The sequence below is a fragment of the Giraffa tippelskirchi genome, chromosome 1 (assembly GCF_054371585.1).
Source record: "Giraffa tippelskirchi isolate mGirTip1 chromosome 1, T2T-mGirTip1v1.2.pri, whole genome shotgun sequence".
Lineage (NCBI taxonomy): Eukaryota > Metazoa > Chordata > Mammalia > Artiodactyla > Giraffidae > Giraffa > Giraffa tippelskirchi.
In genome coordinates this window covers 131205118-131228913 of record NC_137275.1, presented here as the reverse complement: position 1 = coordinate 131228913, position 23796 = coordinate 131205118, and the positions used below count along the sequence as shown (strand labels likewise).

Sequence of the window (23796 nt, the reverse complement as noted above, 5' to 3'; positions counted from 1 at the left end):
TCACTCGTATTAGAGTGTCAGTTGTTCAATATGATGTGTTTATAGTGGTGTTTCTTCATAGTTTTAATTTACATTCCCTGATGACTAATAAAGTTGACTACCTTTTCGTAAGCTTATTGGCTATTCAGATGTTCTTTTTTCTGAAGTGTCTGTGTATGAGATATATTTTTTCAAAAATCCACAAGATATTGTTATTACTACTGTTATAATTACTGTTTTGTACAGTCAATATTCATTTAGATATACTGGTGTATTTACCACTTTCTTTGTTCTTCAGTCCTTGCTGCATCTAAGGGTAGTTTATTCACCTTCATTGATATATAGGATTCCATGATGTAGATGTATCACAATTTACTTGTTTTACTACTGATGAGTATTTATTTGGGTAATTTGCCAGTATTGTTTTCTTGGTATCTGAAAAACTTATTTTAGTAAAATTCTGCTGGTAGCAAATTATTCTAATTTTAATTGTATGAAATATCATATTCTGGTTATTCTTAAAAGTAGGTTTCGGTGAGTATAGCATAGGGCTTGCATTTTCTTTCAGTTCCTTGAAGCTGCCTTTCCACTGTCTTCTGCAGTTAAGAAGTCAGATGTCTGTTTTTGAGGATCTTCTCTGGCTGCTTTTATGATTCTTTTTTTTAAGTATCTTTATTTTTAGATGTCTTTATTTTCTCTAGTTTTACTATGATTCTAGATATGCATTTCATCTTCTTGGGATGGCTTAGGTTTCATTGAGTTTCTTTAATTGGTGGTTGACTTTTTTAAGTTCCAAGTAATTTTCATTCTCAGATTCTATCCCATTGTTGCCCCCTCCCCCACATCCTGGGACTCCAGCTAAACATGTTAGACTTATTCATTGTATCCACTGTGTCTCATGTCCTATACCCTCACCCATTTCTCTGTCTCTCCATGCTTTGTTGTTGAAGTTTCTTCTGACTTAGTGGCTAAGCAACAACAGTACAAAGTTAAGTCTTGTCAGACTCTTGCAACCTCATGGACTGTAGCCCACCAGGCTCCTCTGTCCATGGGATGTTCTAGGCAAGAATACTGGAGTGGGTTGCCATTTCATTTTCCAGGGGATCTTCCACTTTACTAATTAAGTCTAACCTACTTTTAAACTCATCCATTGATGCCTTAGTTCTTAATTCTCTGATTTCTGGTATCTTTTTCAACTCTGTTACATCATGTTTTATAGTTTCTTGTAGCTTTTAAACATTCTTAACTTTAGCATCTATCTCCATGTATGTAGTAAGCAGAACTTTTCTACAACCTGTGTCAGATAATTTCAAATCTAGAGTCTCTGCAGTCTCTTTTCTTTTGTTGTCTTGTCTTGATGTGTACCTACCTCACTGTTTTATTATTTGCTGAGCATTTTATGGGAGAATTTGCTTTCAGGAATACTTCAAGACCTCGATGATGGTTGCTCCTCACCTTCCTCGTACCGTAGAGGACAGCCCTTCGTAGAGGGAAGAGAGATACAGGGTGTTGCAGCTGGTTCTCTGCCTCTGATAGCCACATGCCTCTTCCCATTCTGTTTGCATCCAGCCAGCCTTTGTGGATCCAGCTGCCCATTCTGGGTTGGCATCATCACTGAGGCAGAAAAGGCTCTACTCCTTTCTCAGAGCTCACATATTCTCCCTATTTCCTGCCTGATAATCAATAGCTGGTGGGTATTTTTCTAGTGGAAGCATTTTTAGTTTTGTATATATTTTTTAACTGTCTGCAGCTAAAAAGTTGGCCCTAGCTATTTAGTCTGCCATAAGCCTGAAGTCACCTTTTCTATAAGCTTAAATACTCCTAGGGCTTCCCATGTGGTGGTAGTGGTAAAAAACCCATCTGCCAATGCAAGAAAACGTTAGAGATGCAGGTTCATTCCCTAGGTTGGGAAGATCCCCTGGAGAAGGGAATGGCAACCCACTCCAGTATTCTTGCCTGGAGAGTCCTGTGGACAGAGGAGCCTGGTGGGCTACAGTCCATGGGGGGTCTCAAAAAGTCGGACACAACTGAAGCGACTCAGCACGCACTCCTGCCTGGTCTCCTCATCCTGTAGGATCTAGTTTCCATCAGTGTTCCATCTTTGTTGCTGTTTTTCCCCAAACCTCTATCATATTTCTCTTCATTTTAAAAAGGGTAACCACATTTATGAAATTATTTAAACAGTACACCCCTTCCCAGTAGTTCTCACATGTGTAAGAGCCACATCTGTTAACACAGGCAGGCAGTTCAAAACTATGTTACCAGAACCTTGTATGTAGTTGTTCTGTTTTTTACTGAGCCCTTGTTAGTGAAATGGAAATAAACCACTATGTACAACAAACATGGTGGCCTTATCAAACAGAGGACAGCGAGAAACTGGACACAGAAAAGGTAAGGTGATTGAGACAAGTCAGCTGTCCTTTCTATGCTGGAATAAAAATGGATGTGCTGTTATCAGGGCTGACGAGATATTCACAGCCAGAGCAAGGGAAGCGGGGTCAGGCATCACCCACAACCAGGCACCAGGGCCCCTGGGAACACACTGCATGCCATGGAGTCAAGCTGGCTCTGAATTATGGTTCTTGTACTTCCCAGTTGTGTGACCTTGAGTTAGGACCCTTTATGAACCTCTCATGCCTCCCAGGATAGTAATCTCAGTCTCGGTGGTGTGTGTCAAGCATCTGGCGTGCGTCCCTGGTGTGGATGTAAGGGCTCCAAACAGAGTGGCCCTCCTCTGGCTTTATACTGTACAGTCACTCAGCTCTACAGTTGTTGCTGCTTTTATTTTGAGATGGAGTTAGTCAGAATTGTGATTGTGTAACTAATTGTGATTCTGACAAGCGGGGTTGAGGCTCATTTCCTGCTTCTGACTCGTTTTCTCTTTTAAAGGAAAAATATGTTTATTTTCATCTTCTAAGCTTCACTCTGGTATTGGATTTACTCCTTAGAAAGGGGCTGTAGTAACGTGGAAAAGCAGAGTGTCACAACCTAATCAGGTATCACCTTGACTAGTTGACTCCTTTTGCCCTCTTCCTCTATTTATGTAAAAATAGAATGCATTTTTTTCTAATACATATCAGTAGAATTTAAGGGCTTACCTGGTGGCGCTAGTGGTAAAGAATCTGCCTGCCAACGCAGGAGGCTTGGGTTCAGTCACTGGGTTGGGAAGATCCCCTGGAGAAGGGAATGGCAACCCACTCCAGTATTCTTGCCTAGAGAATCCCATGGACAGAGGAGCCTGGTGGGCTACACTCTCTGAAGTCGTTGAAAGTCAGACACGACTAAGCACACACAGCACAGAATTTGAGTAAACTGTGAGGTTTGTTCCATTTTCATCTTTGATTCCCTCCCCCATATTGTCACCCTGCTTATTTAACTTACATGTAGAGTACATCATGAGAAATGCTGGGCTGGAAGAAGCACAAGCTGGAATCAAGTTTGCCAGAAATAGCAGTAACCTCAGATATGCAGATGACACCATCCTTATGGCAGACAGTGAAGAGGAACTAAAAAGCCTCTTGATGAAAGTGAGAGAGGAGAGTGAAAAAGTTGGCTTAAAGCTCAACATTGAGAAAACTAAGATCATGGCATCTGGTCCCATCACTTCATGGGAAATAGATGTGGAAACAGTGTCAGACTTTATTTTGGGGGGCTCCAAAATCACTGCAGATGGTGATTGCAGCCATGAAATAAAAAGACACTTACTCCTTGGAAGGAAAGTTATGACCAACCTAGATAACATATTAAAAAGCAGAGACATTGCTTTGCCAACAAAGGTCCGTCTAGTCAAGGCTATGGTTTTTCCAGTAGTCATGTATGGATGTGAGAGTTGGACTGTGAAGAAAGCTGAGCGCCGAAGAATTGATGCTTTTGAACTGTGGTGTTGGAGGAGAAGCTTGAGAGTCCCTTGGACTGCAAGGGATCCAACCAGTCCATCCTAAAGGAGATCAATCCTGGGTGTTCATTGGAAGGACTGATGTTGAAGCTGAAACTCCAATACTTTGGCCACCTGATGCGAAGAGCTGACTCATTGGAAAAGACCCTGATGCTGGGAAAGATTAGGGGCAGGAGGAGAAGGGGACGACAGAGGATGAGATGGCTGGATGGCATCACCGACTCAATGGACATGAGTTTAGGTGGACTCTGGGAGTTGGTGATGGACAGGGAAGCCTGGCGTGCTGCAATTCATGGGGTCACAGAGAGTCGGACATGACTGAGCAACTGAACTGAACTGACCAGCTCACAGTTAAGCTGCTCTGTGGCCAGTGGCTGAGGCAGTTAGCCTGTACATTTTGGGTAATTTCCTCTCTTTCATCAACACTTAGAGTAGCTGAAACTGTGTTAAGCTAAATGGTACACATCTTTCAAAGAAAGGGAGAGGGGATGAGGAAGCGAGGCATTTTTGTCCACCTTGAGGGGCTGGAGGCTCGGAGGCATCTGGTGTCATTTCCTTCTCCATGGGATCCTCCCGACCCAGGGATCAAATCTATGTCTCCTGCATTGGCAAGCGGATTATTGACCACTGCACCACCTGGGAAGCCCATGCAGCCCCAGGCTGAGGGTTTAATCAAAGCAAAGGACACTGCTGGCTCTGAGTGAGATGAGAAGAGCAGAGGGCAGTCAGATCAGTACTTGGTGGGAAAGCTGTTTCTGCACTGTGGCCTCTTGGGCTTATTGCTCCAAGGCCGACTGCCAAGAGCACCCAGCTCCCAGTAAACCAGGGGGAGATGCCTCCAGTTCGTGGACTGCCCCCTCCTCCCTGTCTTCAAGGCTCTGCTGCCAGCTGTGGGCTCTGTTGACCAGGCACCCTGAGGACAGCTGCGCAGAGGTCATCCCTGCTCACTCCCCAGCCCAGGGACTGGCAGAGCCGCACGCAGGCCATCGGGTAGAGAACTCACTCACTTTGGAGACAGCCTGCTGCCTGTCTGTCCTCAAGGGCAGAAGCCTGTGAGACAGCTGCCCACGTCAATCCAGGAGCTCGGCTGACGTCAGCTGTGAGATGTAATTGCTTTTTCTTGGCTGTCTCGCAAGAGGAAAGTTACTGTGAGGAGGAGCCCTGCTAACCAAGGAGAGCAGGAGGGGCAGAACGTGGCCTTCACCCACCCCAGTGATGGTGCGTTTTCCCTTCTAAGCTGGCTGAGAATGCTAATACTTTTGCCAGCCTGTTCTGCGGAGGGTAGAAACAGAGGAAAATCTTTCTTTCAAGAAACAGGAGGCACAGAGAGATACAAATGGGGAATATTTTTGTTTAAGTAAGAGGTGAGAGTCCAGGCTGGCTAAAGGTCAAACTTCCCTCCCCAAAATACTGACAGCTTTCCTGGTGGGCCAGAAGTAGACTTCCCGTCTCAAGTGCTACTGAAAACAAGGATCGGAGCTTGAAAGTGTGCCTTTCCTTCAAAAAGGTACATAGCAAGCAAAGCCTGAATGTCTCTCCTCCCTCAAGTTGGTAAAAGTTGCCAGGCCCCATCTTCTGTATTAGGGCAGAAGTTGGGAACTGGGGAGTCTGTATGCTCAGTGGGGCTCTTTTTTTTGGTTGCATTGGGTCTCAGTTACAGTGAGGGCTTCTCTCTCGTTGTGGCACGCAGGCTTAGTTGCACCATGGCATGTGGGATCTTAGTTCCCCGACCAGGGATCCAACCCACATCCCCTGCATTGGAAGATGGATTCTCAGCCACTGGACCCCAGGGGACCCTCAGTGGGACTCCTAACTAAGGAGTGCTGAGCTATACCCCGTAAAGCTGTTCATTAACCAGCACACTTGGACTGCGCCAGATCATGGAACTTTGCGGTTGTCCAGGGGTTGTTGAATCCTGTGCTACATGTAAGGAGTGGCTTCTCTCTCACCTCTACAGCTATTTATGGTGGACAGGTGTAGGCTGGGGCATGCTTGGGGAAGTAAAGCTCTGACCAGCTGCACCTCTTCAGTCTGGTGGACTGTAGCCCGCCAGGCTTCTCTGTCCATGGGATTCTTCAGGCATGAATACAGGAGTGGATTGCCATGCCCTCCTCCAGGGGACCTTCCCAACTCAGGGATCGAACCTGCATCTCTTACGTCTCCTGCATTGGCAGGCAGATTCTTTACCACTAGCGCCACCTGGGAAGCCCTCAATCTGGTTGTAACTGGTAAAGAAGATGGTAAAGATTACCATCATTATTTGAAAGAGGAGATTTAAACTTGATTCCAGTGACTGAGCTGAGCAGAATCAAAAGGAAACATTAAATCTATCTTGTGACTTCATGTAGGTAGGAAGCTAGAAGCAACAGAAGTCTGATGGATGAGTTGATCATTGTGGAAGCTGGGTACTGGGTATTTGGAGGTTCAGTCTACTATCGCCTCTACTTTTGTTGTTTGAAATTCTCCACAATAGATTGTTTTAAGCCCATGGGAAATGACATCTGTTTTGTAAAATTAGAAGTATAAAAAGCCAACCTCACACCAGTCAGAATAGCTCTCATTAAAAAGTCTACAAATAATGCTGGAGAGGATGTGGAGAAAAGGGAACCCTCCTACACTGTTGGTGGGAATGTAAGTTGGTGCAGCCACTCTGGAGAACAGTATGGGGGTTTCTTAAAAAACTAAAAATAGAGTTACCATAGATCCTTCAGTTCCACTCCTGGGTGTATACCTAGAGAAAACTAATTTGAAAAGATACATGCAGCCCAGTGTTCACTGTAGCACTATTTACAATAGCCAAGACATAGAAGCAACCTAAATGTCTGTTGACAGATGAATGGATAAAGGTATGGAGAGGGTGTGTGTGAATATACAAATACACGCTCACTCACATACATACAATAGAATATTAGCCGTAAAAAAGAATGAAATATTGCCATTTGCAGCAACATGGATGGACCTATATAGATTATCATACTAAGTGAAATCAGAAAGACAGATACCACTTATATGTGAATTTTTTTTTAAATGATACAAATGAACTTATTTACAAAACAGAAATAGACTCACAGACAGAGAAAACAAAGGTATGGTTACTAAGTGGGGGAGGGATAAAGTAGGAATATGGGATTAACAGATAACGCACTACTATATATAAAAGAGATATCCAACAAGGACCTATTGTACCACACAGGGAACTGTACTCAACATCTTGTATGTGTGTATATATAACTGAATGACTTCACTGGATACTTGAGACTAACACAATACTGCAAATTAACTGTACTTCAGTTTTTTAAAAAATACAGTTATATTTCTGAAAATTTTAGGGGATGTTTTTATTAGCTAGCAATAACTATAAATCAGGGAGCTATTGTTTAATAGATATAGACTTTCAGTTTTACTGCTGTAGACTGGATGGTGGTGGGGGTTGAACAACAGTGTGAAGCTACTTAATACCAGTAAACTGGACAGTTAAAAATGGTTAAAATGATGTTTATCTTATGTATTATTATAGTGCCCAAAAGTACCAAACAAAATGGCTTACACCAAACAGAAAACATTTTTCACAACAGCTTCCTAGGTAAGCAAGTTTAAGATTGGCTACTTCATGATCCAACAGTATCAAAAAGGACCCAGGTTGTTTTCAGGTGCCCACTCTGCCAGCCTCCACCCACCTTCTTCATCCTTAGCCAACTCCCTCGTAAGCTACCTGCCCCGGCCAGAAATTTCTTTCCAACAGACTCACAGATACGGAGAACAAACTAGTGGTCACCACTGGAGAGAGGCAGAGTAGGGGTAGGGAACTAAGAGGCACAAACTACCACGTATGAAATACACAAGCTACAAGGATATATTGTATAGCACAGGGCATATAGCCAACATTTTATCATAACTTTAAATGGAGTACGGCTTAAGAATTTTGAGTCACTGTGTTGTATGTGTACAACTAGTATTATGAATCAACTATCCTTCAATTAAGAAAAAAGGAAAATGAATTTCTTTCCAAAAGAACATACATGAAAAGAGACCATCTAAGAGCAAGAAAGGCTTCCAGAATCATCACATATCACTCAGCATCCCCACTTGAATGTCTTAACAGCCATTTCACCTGCAGCACGGCCGAAGCCAAGCTCCCCACCCCTTCTGTCAGCTTTCTGTCTCACTAACTGGCAGTTCATTCTTTCTCCAAATCTATCCTTATTCAACCAAAATCCTTAGAGTCATCTTAGGCCCCTCTCTTCACATCCATCAGCAGATTCTTCTAAGTCTCCCTTTTAAGTATTTCAAGGTTCCAGCCACTCTTCACCACTATGATTCTGCTTTGAGCCACCTCCATCTCGTACCTGGATTGTCGCAATAGCTTCTTAACTGGTCTCCCTGTTTCTGCCCTTGGTTGTGTGTGTGTGTGCTTAGTCGCTCAGTCATATCCAACTCTCTGCGACCCCATGGGTGGTAGCCCACCAGGCGCCTCTGTCCATAGCATTTCCCAGGGAAGAATACTGGAGTGGGTTGCCATTTCCTCCTCCAGGGGATCTTCCCGACCCAGGGATTGAACCCAGGTCTTCTGCATTGCAGGAGATTCTTTTATTATCTGAGCCACCAGGGAAGCCCCCTGCCCTTGGTTACTTACTCACTTACTGAACAAATACATGCAGGCATTGCTCCGGGTACTAACAATTCTGCAGGTAAAAACCCTGCCCTCCTGGAACTTTCCTTCTGTCCTCAAAATAGCATGCAGAGCAATCTCTTTCAAAGGTAAGCAGTCATGTCACTTTTCTCATCAGAATCCTTAATTTGTGCTACAGTCTGTGCTGCTGAAGTGAGGAAAAGCTCGTTTTAATCTTAGGGTGCCTCTGCCAAATGCTGTCATGTCTCAGAGCAAAGTTCAGTTTGAATGCAAACTTTAAAGTGGAAGAAAGAAAGGATGACAAAAGTCATTTCTAGCATATTTGTGAGTTTCTAGGATTCAGTACTCGTCTGGAAAATCCCATGGACGGAGGAGCCTGGTAGGCTACAGTCCATGGGGTCGCTAAGAGTCGGACACGACTGAGCGACTTCACTTTCACTTTCCCCTTTCATGCACTGGAGAAGGAAATGGCAACCCACTCCAGTGTTCTTGCCTGGAGAATCCCAGGGACGGTGGAGCCTGGTGGGCTGCCGTCTGTGGGGTCGCACAGAGTCGGACACGACTGAAGCAACTTAGCAGCAGCAGCAGAAACAGAAAGCTCTGCGTTGAATGACTTCAGAGACATCTGTGTGATACACTGATCACTCTGGTAATGGTTTCTTAACCACCTACCTCTCATCCTTTTTCCTTATTTTGTTGAATTCTTTGTATAAATAGAGCTGTCAAAACTCATGGAACATCTATTAAATGGATGTACACCCTCATGGGATTTTTTTTTTAATCGAACTATAACGTACATGAATAAAGTACAGTGTTTTCAGTATACCATGTAATTTGTGTGTATGTAAGTTCCCATGTATTAAATAACTTCTAACCCATATCAAGATACACTGTTTTCAGCATTCCAGAACACTCCCTTGTTCCATCTGTCAGTCAGTCCTTATCGTCTTCCAAATATAACCAGTATTCTGAGCTTTATCACGGGCAAAATTAGTTTTGCCCGTTTCTGAACTTTTCATTGATGGACTCATATATCTGGTTTCTTTCATGCAAAATAAGATCTGTGAGATTCATCTGTGGTGTTCGAGGCAGCTCTAATTCCTGCTTTCCTGTTGCCGTATAGTATTCCATTGTGTGAACATCCCATACTTTATCCATTCTACTGTTGATCGATATTTGGATTATTTCCTGTTTTGGATGTTATGAGTAACCTGTCTTTTGTTGGCTATAAGCACTTGTTTCTCTTTTCACTCTGGGAATGTGATTGCTGGGACATAGGACCTGCTTACAGATACAGAACTTCAGGAGATAATGCAAACACTAAAGTGGTTGTACCCTCTGAGGGGGACTTCCCAGGTGGCGCCAGTGGTAAAGAACCTGACTGCCAATGAAGGAGACATAAGAGACTTGAGTTCGATCCCTGGGTCAGGAAGATCCCCTGGAGGAGAGCATGGCAACCCACTCCAGTATTCTCGCCTGGAGAATCCCATGGATAGGGGAGCCTGGCAGGCCACAGTCCATGGGATTGCAAAGAGCGACTTAGCACACACGCACACATGCACGTACCCTCTGAGAGGTATGAGATGTCTTCCTGGATCCAGTGGGTCTGAGCAGCCTGACTCATTATTTGTTCATGTTTCTGTCTTCCCCCAGCTCTACCCTAAACCACAGTGTTGAACAGAAATGATGATAAGAACACAAAGACAAGGTGAAATTGTACAAGACAAAATATCAGTAATCCTGGGATTAAAAGGGAAATTCTCCAGTGACCTCCTACTACATGACAATGCTGTTGTTACCTCCATCACATCAGCTTCAGTTCCATTTTCATAATACTTGAAAGATTTTGAAAAGGGATGGGAAGCAAAACATGATGGGAAGGCTGTTCCTAAATAGCAAATGTTTGGGCTAAAGAATGAGGTTAGACTGGAGAGGGCTAGCAATGGCCTGATTTCACACACAATATTGATCACTAGGAATACAAAGTGACGAACAAGATACACAGAGCTTCCACCACAGCGGGAGGACAGCCAGCGTCACAGTGCCCCGTGGTGAGAGCTGTGGGGCAAAGCACTGAAAAGAAAAATGCCAGTGTCTTCCTTTACGTTACACACAGAGTAAAACTACAACACTACTGATACCAGAAGTAGTGTTTTCCACACATGTGATTCTGTGGCACCAGCTGGGTAGTAGCTCCCTGGAGATGGCGTCAGACCCCACAGGTTACGTGTTCAGTCCCCAAGACCGCCCCCACTTTGGATGCAAATCGCAAGTCTAGGTTGTCAGTGTGCCTCTGACCAACCAGTTCCAGATCCGAGGATCCCACACCCCTCCCCAGGGTTTAATTCATTTGCTAGGGGACACAGCATGGGCCAAGCCTGGTAAAGAACCAGACACACGGGGAACTTAAAACTTCACCAAGGCTCAAGCATAGTGTTTCCAGGGAGAATAGTAGCAAGAGATGAAGCTAGAAAAACCATCAGATATCAGATCATTAGAAGTTTTAAAATAATAACAGCAGCCAGTGTTTCAGAAGAATCAGCTTTTTCCAGACTCTTGGGCTTAAGCACATCTCAAGGACCATCTCATTTACTATTCACCATCCTTAAAACATAGGTACATTATTACAGATGATAAAATGTAGGTTCAGGGAAATTAAATAATTAGCCAAAGCCACAGCCCTTAAAACACCAGGTCTAGGCCTTAAACCCATGTCTAACTGATCAAAAGCCACTCTTAACCACTCATATAGATAATACCACATAAACCACGCTTTATCCTCCTGGGAGCTCAACTTCTTATATGTGTTCATGTTTTATTAGAGAGACACCAATTACAATAATTTGTAAAGTGGAAGTGATATATAGATTCCTTTTCAAGAAGAAAAAGTTTACAGACTGTTAGTATTTGACTTAAATCAGCTAATGTTCCTTAACACGTAGGCAAATAAAAAGTCAGCATAAGTTCCTGGTGCTTAAACTGCTTGTATATCAAAATAAATACCCCCAAAAAACCTGTAAAACAAGGTGCAAATTAAGTACCACTAGTTCAATATCACTGACAGTGTTTTGCGGAAGTGGTCGCTCTGGAGGAGTGAGGGGCACAGACACTTCTCTGGGTCAGGGCATCGAGGCTGCGGAGACCCCACTTCCCACACCTGTCCTCTCGTTCAGCCTCCCAGGAAATCATGACGCTGTCTGGCTTCACTCGGAGTGTGGACATCGCGCACATTTGATCCACCACTCGCCATGCACCTGTAACATCTAAAGCCATGCTGCATGGTGCCCACAGGATTATAACCCCATCAGCTCTGAAATACAGTTTCTATGCTTTAATGCAACTTGAGTTCAGAATTTATAACAGTTCCAGACTTACTTACTAAAATGAGATTCAATCTGGAATGGACTTTGGTCTGTGAATGAGTGGGAGACTGAAGGAGGACAACTCAGAGGGACACATGTGCTGGCTTTTGAGGGCTACTAAAGTTACACTGGGGCTTCGCAGGTGGCAGTAGTTGTAAAGAACCCACCTAACAATGCAGGAGACATAAGAGATGCGGGTTCGATCCCTAAGTCAGGAAGATCCCCTGGAGGAGGGCATGGCAACCCCCTCCGGTATTCTTGCCTGGAGAAACCCATGGACAGAAGAGCCTGGTGGGCTACAGTCCATGGGGTCACAGAGTCATTCATGACTCAAGTGACCTAGCATGCACGCAAAGTTAAGCTTAATAGAGATTCTGACTTCTGTTTTTTCTGCTTCTTCACAGGGGTCGGCACCAGGAATTATTACAGAAAGATTGGCTACAGATTGCAAGGTCCATACATGGTAAAGACGCTAGAATAACACCACACCAGTCCACTTTGAGGCATCTCCTCCCTGGCAGGAAACGGATTCAGGATGTCTTCAAAACTCAGCACAGAGGCTGAGCAAAGCAAATGGACCTCCCTGAGCCCCTGGCAGGAGGCTCCCCTTCCCCCTGGAGCCTGGAAACCTTGCTTAGGGCTGGGTCGGGCTTCTGCTGACCAAGCCCATGGAGCCTGGACACTCAGACCCCCCCCTACACCACCCACTCCTGCATGTTCTCAAGACGTCACCTGTTTTCGAGGCTTAACTCCTGTATCTAGTTTCTCGGTTTTGCATGAGACTTCCAAGTGACCTAACCGTGACTCAGGCAAAGAGACAGAAAGCAAGTTAATCAACTCATTTGGACACCATGATTCATGAACTAAAACTGGCTATGTCACTTAAGGAGTAAACTTAGGGGTAGGTTATTTATATAGAGTATAGACAAAGAGTCGTGTTGGGATCATGTGAAAACTGTCAGACATTGATCTCTGTCCTGTTACTACAATATGTATGCATTCCAGCACTAGCTTAAAATATGAGCTTTCATTTTAATGGCAATCGTTGTGGTTCCTGTGCTGCTGTTTGAAATAACTGTGATGGGGAGAGAACAGGTAAGGGTTCAAGCCTGAAATCAGCCTTTCTCAGTTGACAGGCTACCATCTACAAAGGGCCATTACAGACATCCATTTATTTCAGGATTTTTATTGCCTGTACTTCCCACACACTTGACAACTGCAAAACACCGGGGGCAGCACTTTCGCCCAGAGAAGCGTTTGGCGTCCCTGTTGGTCTGTCCTGAGCAGACAGTCTGCCGCACACATGTCTGAGCTTGTGTGTCCCTAAGTCAAGGCGCGCATCCACAGCCATTCTTCCCTGCATTTTAACTCTTTCAGTTTTAAATGGAGAAAGGTCAGAGTTAAACTCATATATGAAAGTTAAATACTGGAAACAGGCCCAAGTCTAAAAATAGGAGAAAGATTGGCTTTTTCAAAGCGTCATCTTCTAGGACTGCCTCTCTGTGACTTCCAGGTAAGCTATTAAGGAGACTCAGCCTGGAGAGGGTCTGTTCTTAAGAGCATGGCTTAACCTGTATCCCTGGGATTCAGTGACATTTTACAAAAAGGTTTAGTAAAGGGAGCTGATTCCTCTAAAGATTTGAAAAATAAAATCTTCAACACACAAGGAAGAATCATATAAGGCTTTTTCTCTCCTCTCCCTGTAAACACAGTGACATTTGCCATGAGTTTACAGGTTCAGGTTTCTTGTCTCCGGCACTGGCCATGTCCTCCTGGGTGCTGCTTGCCATCTTGTTAAAATGCCACCAGGCAAATGGCATCGGCTCCCTGGTCAACTCGTTATGGAACTGCAGAGGCTTTTCATGAGTGCTGTCTACTTCTCAGTTTTGAGCCAAACTGAGGACACTAGCCCCAGAGACAGCCTCTCAGATAACTGAGAAACTACCTAGAGGAGGATGGTTTTCACTGCAGTCTTGAGGACAGATCAGCACATGCACAGCCAGTCAGTATGGCCTGGACACCTGGGGAAGGAGTCTTACCATTGAAGGAGGACCTGCATGGGCATCACAGGAAGGGGGGCACTTTTAATCATTATTTTTAATGTGGACACTCTTTACTTCCAATCAGTGTGTCCTTTTCTTTACTAATTAAAGCAGACATACAATGGATGTCAGATAGGTCACAAATAAGCTGCTCTAGTTAGCGTGAAATTCAAGTTAACTCATGTTTAAGCAGAATGACTTCCCCTGACTTCCAAAGACTGTTTTTGGCATCTCTGGTGCCTGGCCATTCTAGAGATGTGTGGTCTTGGTCGAATGGACTGCCTCATAAGAAACATCAGCTAGGCGTGATCCCTTCAGCCTCAGCATGACGCCTGTAAAGCTGCAGTTTGTGTATCTGATCTGTATTGAGCAACTCCTTAGCAACCACCTCAAGCCCAGTCAGCTAGCTCTCCTTTTGATTGTTAAATCACTTGGGGAGTTTTTTATTTTCTTAAATCAAGCCCTTATCAAAAACAGACTGAAATCTATTTGCATTAAAAATGAGATTTTAAAAATCCATTATTGCAAAGTAAAAGAGCCTAGTAGAACTCACTGTTTCTCAGACTTGGGAATGAATGTGGAGTTCTTTTAAAGGAATAAATTCCTACTGACCCAGAAGAACCCTGAGCAGTACAACTTAAAAGCCAAAACCTGTTCTATGAAGACATCTTTCAATTGCAACTTTTCATTTCCAGAGGTTTTTATGGTATTTATTAAGGTTATCATCTAATTAAAAATGAAATTTGGGGAATTCCCTATTGGCCCAGTGTTTAAGAGTCAGCACTTTCACTTGCCATGGGCCTGGGTTCAGTCCCTGGCTGGGGAACTAAAATTCTGCAACCTGCAAGGCTCAACTCCCCCCCCCCAAAAAAAAGCTGTTTTGTTCTTAAAGAACTTACACCCCTAACCTGATAAAACAGCTCAAGATCTAGGTTCTGAAAACCTGGGCTTCTCTATTAACTCTGAAGCTGTGAGCAAGTCCCCTCCCATTTTGACCTGCCCTCCCCTCATTTGTAATGAGAGCACTGCCCACCCATCAGAATGAATGCAATGTTCTGATGTGCTCACATTTGATAGATGCTGCATAAACCACGACATTCGCTATATAAACCATCCTCACTCCAGTGAAGTGGCTTCTCAATGGGTGTGTGACCTCGAGCAAGAAAACTCCACCCCTCAGCAAGTTTCCTATCTGTAAAATGGATCTGTTAAGTTTCTCCCTCGTGCAGTAGCTGTAAGGATTAAATGTGCTCACACATGTCTTGTTTCTTCGATCAGGGCCTGTGGGACATAAAACACTACAAGTACCAATATCTAACAAGTGCAGTATCCTGCCCTTTTTTTTTTTTTTGTATTTACTTATTTACTCATTTGGCTGTACCAGGTCTTATTTGCAGCATGCAAAATCTTTAGTTGCGGTGCGCAAACTCTTGGTTGCAACATGTGGAATTAGTTCCCCGATCAGTCAAACCCGGATTCCCTGCGTTGGGTGTGCAGAATCTTAGCCACTGGGCCACCAGGGAAGTCTATCTGGCCCATTCTAACATGCGAGTTTCTTACCTGCTGGCAGTAGAATCTGATTTTTTTTTTTTTGCTAGAATCTTTCAATTTTGCTAGAGGCCAGTATCAGAAGAATAGCATCACTGGGCTCTGAGGCCTTCTCTCTGAGGATGTTCTGACTGGTCCTTCTCTCTCGTTTCACATAAGTCCAGGGTTACAAATTTGTCTGTTCCATGCTTTGAGGGACAAGAAGCTAGCTGAGATTCTGCAACAGCACAAAGCATTTTCACATATCACTGTGATTCTGGGGGCTTCCTGGAAAGCTGTCCAGCATCAGCGTGGACTGTGGTCTCTCCTGTGTGTGCACAGGTAGCCATGTCCACTTAGGGAGCCCCTGAGGGAGTCTGGCCACCTTTGGGGCCAGGGAGGAGGAGCAGTGCCACCTGTGTGCATCAGTCATGTGTACCAGCTGTACCTCTGTGTCTCGTCCTGTGATGGCTGTCCCCAAAACTAAGCCTACGGACCTTTGCAAGAAACTGATTTTAACATAGACAAATAACCTAACATGTATAACAAGGAGCTTCCTTGTGGCTCAGTGTTAAAGAATCCATCTGTCAATACAGGAGACAAACGTTGAATCCCTTGGGTCGGGAAGATCCCCTAGAGAAAGAAATGGCAACCCACTCCAGTAATCTTGCCTGGAAAATCCTATGGACAGAAGAGCCTGGCAGGATCCCAAAGAGTTGGACACGACTTAGTGACTAAATAACAATAAGCCTGTAACAAGGGGAAAAAAAACTACTTTTTTATGTCAAAATGTACAGCTTTATCTCCTCCCTGTCTCTCGACAAGCCTAGAATACCCTTCTGTCCACCTGGAAAACTCCTCCAAGTAGGGTAACTACCATCTGAGCCCCGCCACGCACTGCTTTGCTATCTAGGTCACCCTCATGCCCCCTTCAAGGTCAACGCTCATCTCCGTCCTTTAATAAATGAGGACACGGGCTGGTGTCTGCCTCACTGGGGCTGAAGTCCCAGGGCCACCACCTTGCCCAGTGCCATCAGCACCAGCCCTGAATGTCCACAGATAGTGTATACAGCCACATGCACGACGCCCATGGAGCAGCCCAGCGCCACAACCCGGAGCTCACTTACTAAGTGGATTTAGGATCCAAACCCCAGTCACTGACTCGGCCTTTCTCACCCCACCCCATGTTTCCCTTTTTAGGGGGGAAAATGTTTCCAGTCAGCTTATGTTTAAAGAGAATGCTAACAAGTACCGAGCAACCAGTCTGCTTTCATATTATCTCAGCCTCACAACAGACAACCTGTAATCGGGTTCTTTCACCAACGAGGTTTTCCCAAGTGCAGGAAGTGGAAAGTCATGATGTCATCAAGGGAGAACGCAGACCAGAGGAAATCTGCTCTTTCCATTTAAGTGAAAATCGCTGTTTTTTTGGTCCCCAAACTTATGTATGCTCATCGTTAACAGGTTGAAATGAAACAGAAAGGCATCCCACCAAGAGACAGTGGTAAGCCCTGTGATGACTACTGTTTCATGCAATCACATATGAACGCACACAGCCAATCAACTTTACATGAAATGGTCACACAGTGCGTGTCACCTTGTAACTGTCTTTACTCCACAAAATGTAACTACCACCAACATCTTCCCGTGTCAATACACATGTATCTCGGCGAAGTCCTAACCACTGGACCATCAGGGAAGTCTCTATCTCCTTTTTAATGACTACCTAAATTCCCGTTGTCTGCAGACACTACACTTTATTTCATCGGGTCTTTCATATTCTTTTCTATTCCTACTGTCACAATAGCTAGAATCATCGATGAAGAGTAGGGGCTCCACACATACGTTGACTCAATACTAAGATATGCTTTCGGTTTTTTTCTGCAAGCATTGACCATCCACTGCAGGCTTCCGGGTCCCTCCCTGTAGTCCTTCACCCCTAAGCCTTTCCATCCTTCATCTGTAGCCCAACTTCCAGGAGTCAGGGAAGGAGCAACCTGCCTGGGGCCTGGCCTTGCTCCAGCAGAGGCAGCACACGTGGTTGGGAACAAGTCCCATCATGAAGAATGCCAAGCTTGGTGCAGTGGTAAAGAATCTAGAGTCTTAGACCACTGCGTGCTTGGGGTGCTGAGACAGCAGCCAGGATTATTTACATCTACCTGATGACCGGAAAAAGAAAAGCAGAGACATTACTTTGCCAACAAAAGTCCGTCTAGTCAAGGCTATGGTTTTTCCAGTGGTCATGTGTGGATGTGAGAGTTGAACTATAAAGAAAGCTGAGCACCGAAGAATTGATGCTTTTGAACTGTGGTGTTGGAGAAGACTCTTGAGAGTCCCTTGGACTGCAAGGAGATCCAACCAGTCAATCGTAAAGGAAATGAGTCCTGAATGTTCACTGGAAGGACTGGTGCTGAAGCTGAAACTTCAATACTTTGGCCACCTGATGCAAAGAACCGACCCACTGGAAAAGACCCTGATGCTCGGAAAGATTGAATGCGGGAGGAGAAGGGGAAAACAGAGGATGAGATGGTTGGATGGCATCACTGATGCGATGGACATGAGTTTGAGTAGGCTCCGGGAGTTGGTGATGGACAGGGAAGCCTGGCATGCTGCAGTCCATGGGGTCGCAGAGTCAGACATGACTGAGTGACTGAACTGGCTGACTGATGAAAGGAACCCATGCATGCTAAATAGCACAGATACTGCCCCCATCTTCCCCAGCTCGGTTTCAGAATGCTGGCAAGATCTTTCCTCCACAGGCCAGAAGTTGAAAGGCAATTTCAGGGATTTCACTGGTGGTCCAGTGTCTAAGACCCCATGCTCCCAATGCAGGGGGTCCAGGTTCGATCCCTGATCAGGAAACTGGATATCATGCTGCAACTACGAGTTTGCATGCTGCAACTAAAGATCCTGTGTGCCGCAACTGAGACCCGGCACAGACAAACAAATAAAATATTTTTTATAAAAGAAAGCAAAGAAAGGCCCTTCTAGAGAATAATCAGCCTGAGAGGAAGGACATAAAAATATAATCTTAGAGAGTTCCTCAAGCAACCCAGATGGCCACTCCATGCAAAGTCAGTAAGCCCTGCTCCAATGGGCTGAATGTTCATGTTCCCCCCAAATTTATATATTAAAGCCCCAACCTCCAATGTGGCTGAATTTGGAGATCAGGCCTTTGCTGGGCGGAGGAAGGGGACAGTAATTAAAGATGAGTGAGGTCATAATGTGGAACCCTGGTCCAACAATATTAGTGTCCTTAGGGACTTCCTTGGTCCAGTGATTAAGACTGCATGCTTCCAACGCACAGGGCACAGGTTTGATCCCTGGTCAGAGAACTAAGATCCCGCATGCTGTGCCATACAGCCAAAACATTTTAAGAATTAAATAAATTATTTAAAATCTTCAGAACTGGAAAACATACATTTAGATAGATATGTTTGAAACATTATATAATTACTATTTTAAAATATTAAATATATATATATGTACAAAAGTGAAGAAAGTGAAAGTATTGCTCAGTTGTGTCTGACTCTTTGTGACCCCATGGCCCATAGCCCGCCAGGCTCCTCTGTCCATGGAGATTCTCCAGGCAAGAATACTGGAGTGGGTTGCTATTCCCTTCTCCAGGGGTCTTGCTAACCCAAGGATTGAACTTGGTTCTCCGGCATTGCAGGTGGGTTCTTTACCATCTGAGCCACCAGGGAAGTCCATGTATCTGTGTGTGTGTTCTTATAAGAAGAGGCAACAGAGGACAGTGGCATCACCAAGCTGGTGACATAGGCCATTCCTATAGGCCTTCGCTCTCCGTCGAGAAGAACAACTAACAAGTATTCATGTGCAGGTCACCACTGAGAGAACCCTGGAACACAGGAGTGAGACTGAAGCAATCCCTGTACCAGACACCAAGACAGGCCACATCAGAAGTGCTAAGAGGAGCTGCTGCATGCTGACTACGCCACCCCCTCCCCAGGCTGGTACAGCATCAGGCAGAGTGGTTGCCCCTGAGCCTGTAGCTCCCCAGCAGAAAAGAGAGCCTAGGGTGCATACCCAGCTCCCACTGTGGGTCCCTTCTTGGGAGACCCCACTCTGGTTGTGCCCCGCAGGGACTGCAGGGGAACCAGCAGGACTTGAGCCCTGGGCATCTGGTTGTGATGAGAAGTGGGGAGGGGCTGGCAACAACCAGCAGAGTGGGTCCTCCCTGCCACGTCCAAGGAGTAGTCCCAACCACTGCAGCTGCTTTGTTCATCTGCAGAGCCTAGGTGGGCACAGTCTGATCAGGGAACTCGGCAGGACACAGGCTGGCCTTTTCTGGGGTCTCAAACGAAGAGCTTGGCCAGCGCTGGAGGCTGGTCTGCTCTGGCCCAGGCAGGAGCTGAATCATGGCCCAGCCTACTGCTGAGTGGAGCTCCCAGCCCCTGAGAAAGCCTGATCAGAGACACCTACGCAGCCAGAGAGTCCAGCAACACTTAAGCAGAGCAGAGGGTATGGCTGGCAGAGCTGATCATCTGCACAGCGAAGCAAGTACCACCAAGTGACCAGAGAACTCTGGGAGTGGGTCAGCTTGAGGCAAGACCATGACCAGAATGGCTTGCTGGGCTTATAGGATTCCCCTCTTCGCCCAAGCGGGAGAACTAACCCATAGCCCTACTCAATGCTGAGTGTAGTTTCTGGCCCCTTCTGATCAGAAAGCCTGAAGGTTAACACCCAGAGCTGTGTAATCCAGCAACTCTCAAGCAGAAAATACTGGCAGAACTGATGGTCTGCAGAGTAGAGCCCTGTTGGCCTTGGAACTGGGTCTCCCACTGTACCTGGGAAAGGAAGCTAATTTGTAGCCCCATCCACAGTTAGATACAGTCCTCTGCCCACCCTGTGTGCATGCATGCTAAGTCGCTTCAATCACGTCTGACTCTTTGTGACCCTATGGACTGTAGACTGCCAGGCTCCTCTGTCCATGGTATTCTCCAGGCAGGAATACTGGAGTGGGTTTCCATGCCCTCTTCCAGGGGATCTTCCTGACCGAGGGATCAAACTCACGTCTCTTACATCTCCTGCATTGGCACTTGGGTTCTTTACCACTAGCGCCACCTGGGAAGCCATCAGCCCACCCTACCAGGGAACCCAGCCAGAGCACGTGGGAAGCTGCATAGCTTACCCAACAACCTGACTTATAGAGGCACTTGAGCAGAAAACAAACCAGCAGTTTTCCCTGTCTACAGAGCAAAACCAGGTCCCATCTGGCCAGGGAATTCAGAGCAGTCTTACCTGATTCAAGTCTCCCAAAGAACAAGCCGTTCAGGGCTCAGGGCCCATCCTGCTGCCCCACCAGAGCAGGGATGCTAATTCATAGCCCCATCTGCTGAGTAGAATAGAGTAATGTACCCAATCCTGACCATCTAGTAAACCTGGCCAGAGAACTGGAGCAGTCACAGAGCCCATCCTGCAACCTTGCTTAGGCAGAAAATCAAACTTGCTTGGGCAAGGAACCAAGCCAGCAATTCCATCCAATTCTCAGGCAATGGCACAACTCCATTCTGCCATCTCAGAGCCCAGGCAGTGGTCTCACCCAAAAACAGACCCTGTTAGCAGGTCTCACCCACCCAAGAACATTACCATCACACATATCCAGAAACCCAAACTGAGTTGACTGGTAAAGAACTGTCTCTGCCAAAGGGAACTTGTAAAGTCTGGAAGAGGAGCCCACTTACTCAGATGGACAAATACCAACATAAGGAATCATGGATTATGAAAAAATAAAGCAAGCATGACACCACCAAAGGAAACCAATACAGGTATAATAACTGACCCTAGAGAAATGGAGATCTATGAACTGTCAGACAAAGAATTCAGAATAATCCTCAAAGACATTTAGTGAACTATCAGATCACACTAATAACTAAATGAAATTAGGAGAACAATGCATGAATAAAATGGAAAGTTCAACAGAGAACTAGAAACCGTCAAAAGAAAACAAACAGAAACCCTAGAACTGAAATATACAATGACTGAAGAAAACAGGATTGAAAAACTCAATGGAGAACTTCAAAAGAAGACTTCACTGTGCAGAAGAAAGAATCTATGACCTAGAAGACAGGATATTTTAATTTATCCAGTCAGAGAACTAAAAGAAAAAAAAAGTAATGAAAAATGGTGAAGAAACCCTATGCATTATGAGAACTCCAGAGGAAAAAGAAAAAGAGAAAGGGACAAAAAGTATATTTAAAACAATAATGACTATAAACTTCCCTAACCTGGGGAGAGAAGAGGACATCCAAATGCATGATGCCCATAAGACCCCATATACACTGAACATGAGTAAGGCTACGCCAAGACATAATTTAATTGTCAAAAGTCAAAGACAAAAATTTTGAAAGGAGAAGGAGAAAAGAGAGAAGTTTTATATAAGGAAAACCCCGTAAGGCTTTTCAGGCCAGGAGAGAATGGGACGACATATTCAAATTATTGAAAGGGGAAAAAAAAAAAACTGTCAACAAAGTATTCTATGCCTGGCAAAGCTGTCCTTCAGAAAAGGAGGTGATACAAAGTCTTTCCTAACAAAAACTGAGGGAGTTCATCAACTACCTGACAAGAAATTGACCTACCTGACATTGATCTACCTGACAAGAAATGTTAACAGGAGTTCTCTGAATGAAAGTAAAAGAGTGCTATTTAACATACTGAAAACATGAGAAGATACAATAAAACTCGCTAGTAATGATAACTACACAAAGTTAGATTTTGTAATATGATAGTGGTGGTGCATAATTCACTTCAAGTCTTGTTTAAAAGTTAAAGAAACAAATGTAGTTTAAAAAAAAACATAACTACAATAATCTGTTATTGTTTACACAATATTTAAAAATATATAAACTGTAACATCAATAATCTAAATTGTGAGGGAAGAGAAGTGAAAGTATAACATTAGGAATGCTACAGAAGTTTTTATCAGTTTAAAATACAGTGTTATAATTTTAAGATATTTTATGTAAGCTCTATGGTAATCACAAGGGAAAAACCTGTAGTAATTAGGCAAAAGAACATGATAAAGAAGTCAAAATATACTGATACGAAAAGACCTCAAAACACAAAGACAAAAGTATAAGAAACAAGGAACAATGGATCTACAAACAGCCAGAAAACAGTTAACAAAATAGAAATCATAAGTCTTTACTATTAATAATTATTTTCAACATAAAGGAATTAAATTCTCCAATCAAAAGACAGAATGATTGAATGGAATTTTTAAAAAAAGATCCAACAATATTCTACCTGTAAGAGATTCACTTTAGCCTTCAAAACTGAGAGTCTATGTAAAAGATATTTCAAACAAATGCTAACCAAAAAAAGCAGAGGTAGATATATCAGACAAAATAGACTTTAAACTAAAGTGGTAAAAAGAGACAAAGATGACAATTGTAAAAATTTATGCAACCAACATTGGAGTACCTAAACATACAAAGCAAAACCTAACAGAGGTAAAAAGGAGAAATAAACAGCAATATAATAACTGTGGAATTTAATACCCCACTCAACATTGGATAGTTCATCCAGAGTCAATAAGGAAACAGCAGATTTGAATAATGCTATAGACCCAATAGCATTAAAATGGACCCAATAGAACTAAAGTGGGCTGGAATGGGTGAATTTAACTCAGATGACCATTATATCTACTACTGTGGGCAAGAATCCCTTAGAAGAAATGGAGTAGCCATCATAGTCAACAAAAGAATCCAAAATGCAGTACTTGGATGTAATCTCAAAAATGACAAAATGATCTCTGTTCATTTCCAAGGCAAACCATTCAATATCATGGTAATCCAAGTCTATGCCCCGACCAGTAATGCTGAAGAAGCTGAAGTTGAATGGTTCTATGAAGATTTACAAGACCTTTTAGAACTAATACCCAAAAAAGATGTCCTTTTCATTATACGGGACTGGAATGCAAAAAGTAGGAAGTCAAGAAACACCTGGAGTAACAGGCAAATTTGGCCTTGGAGTACAGAATGAAACAGGGCAAAAGCTAATCAAGTTTTGCCAAGAGAACGCACTGGTCATAGCAAACACATTCTTCCAACAACACAAGAGAAGACTCTACACAGGGACATCACCCTTGGCCAACATCGAAATCACATTGATTATATTCTTTGCAGCCAAAGGTGGAGAAGCTCTATACAGTCAGCAAAAACAAGACCTTGAGCTGACTGTGGCTCAGATCATGAACTCCTTAGTGCCAAATTCAGACTTAAATTGAAGAAAGCAGGGAAAACCACTAGACCATTCAGATATGACCTAAATCAAATCCCTTACAATTATACAGTGGAAGTGAGAAATAGATTTAAGGGACTACATCTGATAGACAGAGAG

The 23796-nt window shown here is 44.1% G+C and overlaps 1 protein-coding gene across 4 annotated transcripts in view; it reads left to right on the top strand.

The window, feature by feature from the left end:
• The window catches only part of ELP3 (elongator acetyltransferase complex subunit 3), a 143038-nt gene extending 130130 nt beyond the window's left edge, over window positions 1–12908 (top strand). For all 4 annotated transcript variants that reach the window (XM_081497041.1, XM_081497040.1, XM_081497045.1 and 1 more), the window contains one exon: window positions 12271–12908. In XM_081497041.1, the coding sequence (XP_081353167.1) occupies window positions 12271–12347 (77 nt within the window). In that variant the 3' untranslated portion in view covers window positions 12348–12908. The remainder of the gene's footprint in view (window positions 1–12270) is intronic.
• The last annotated feature ends 10888 nt before the right edge of the window (window positions 12909–23796 follow it).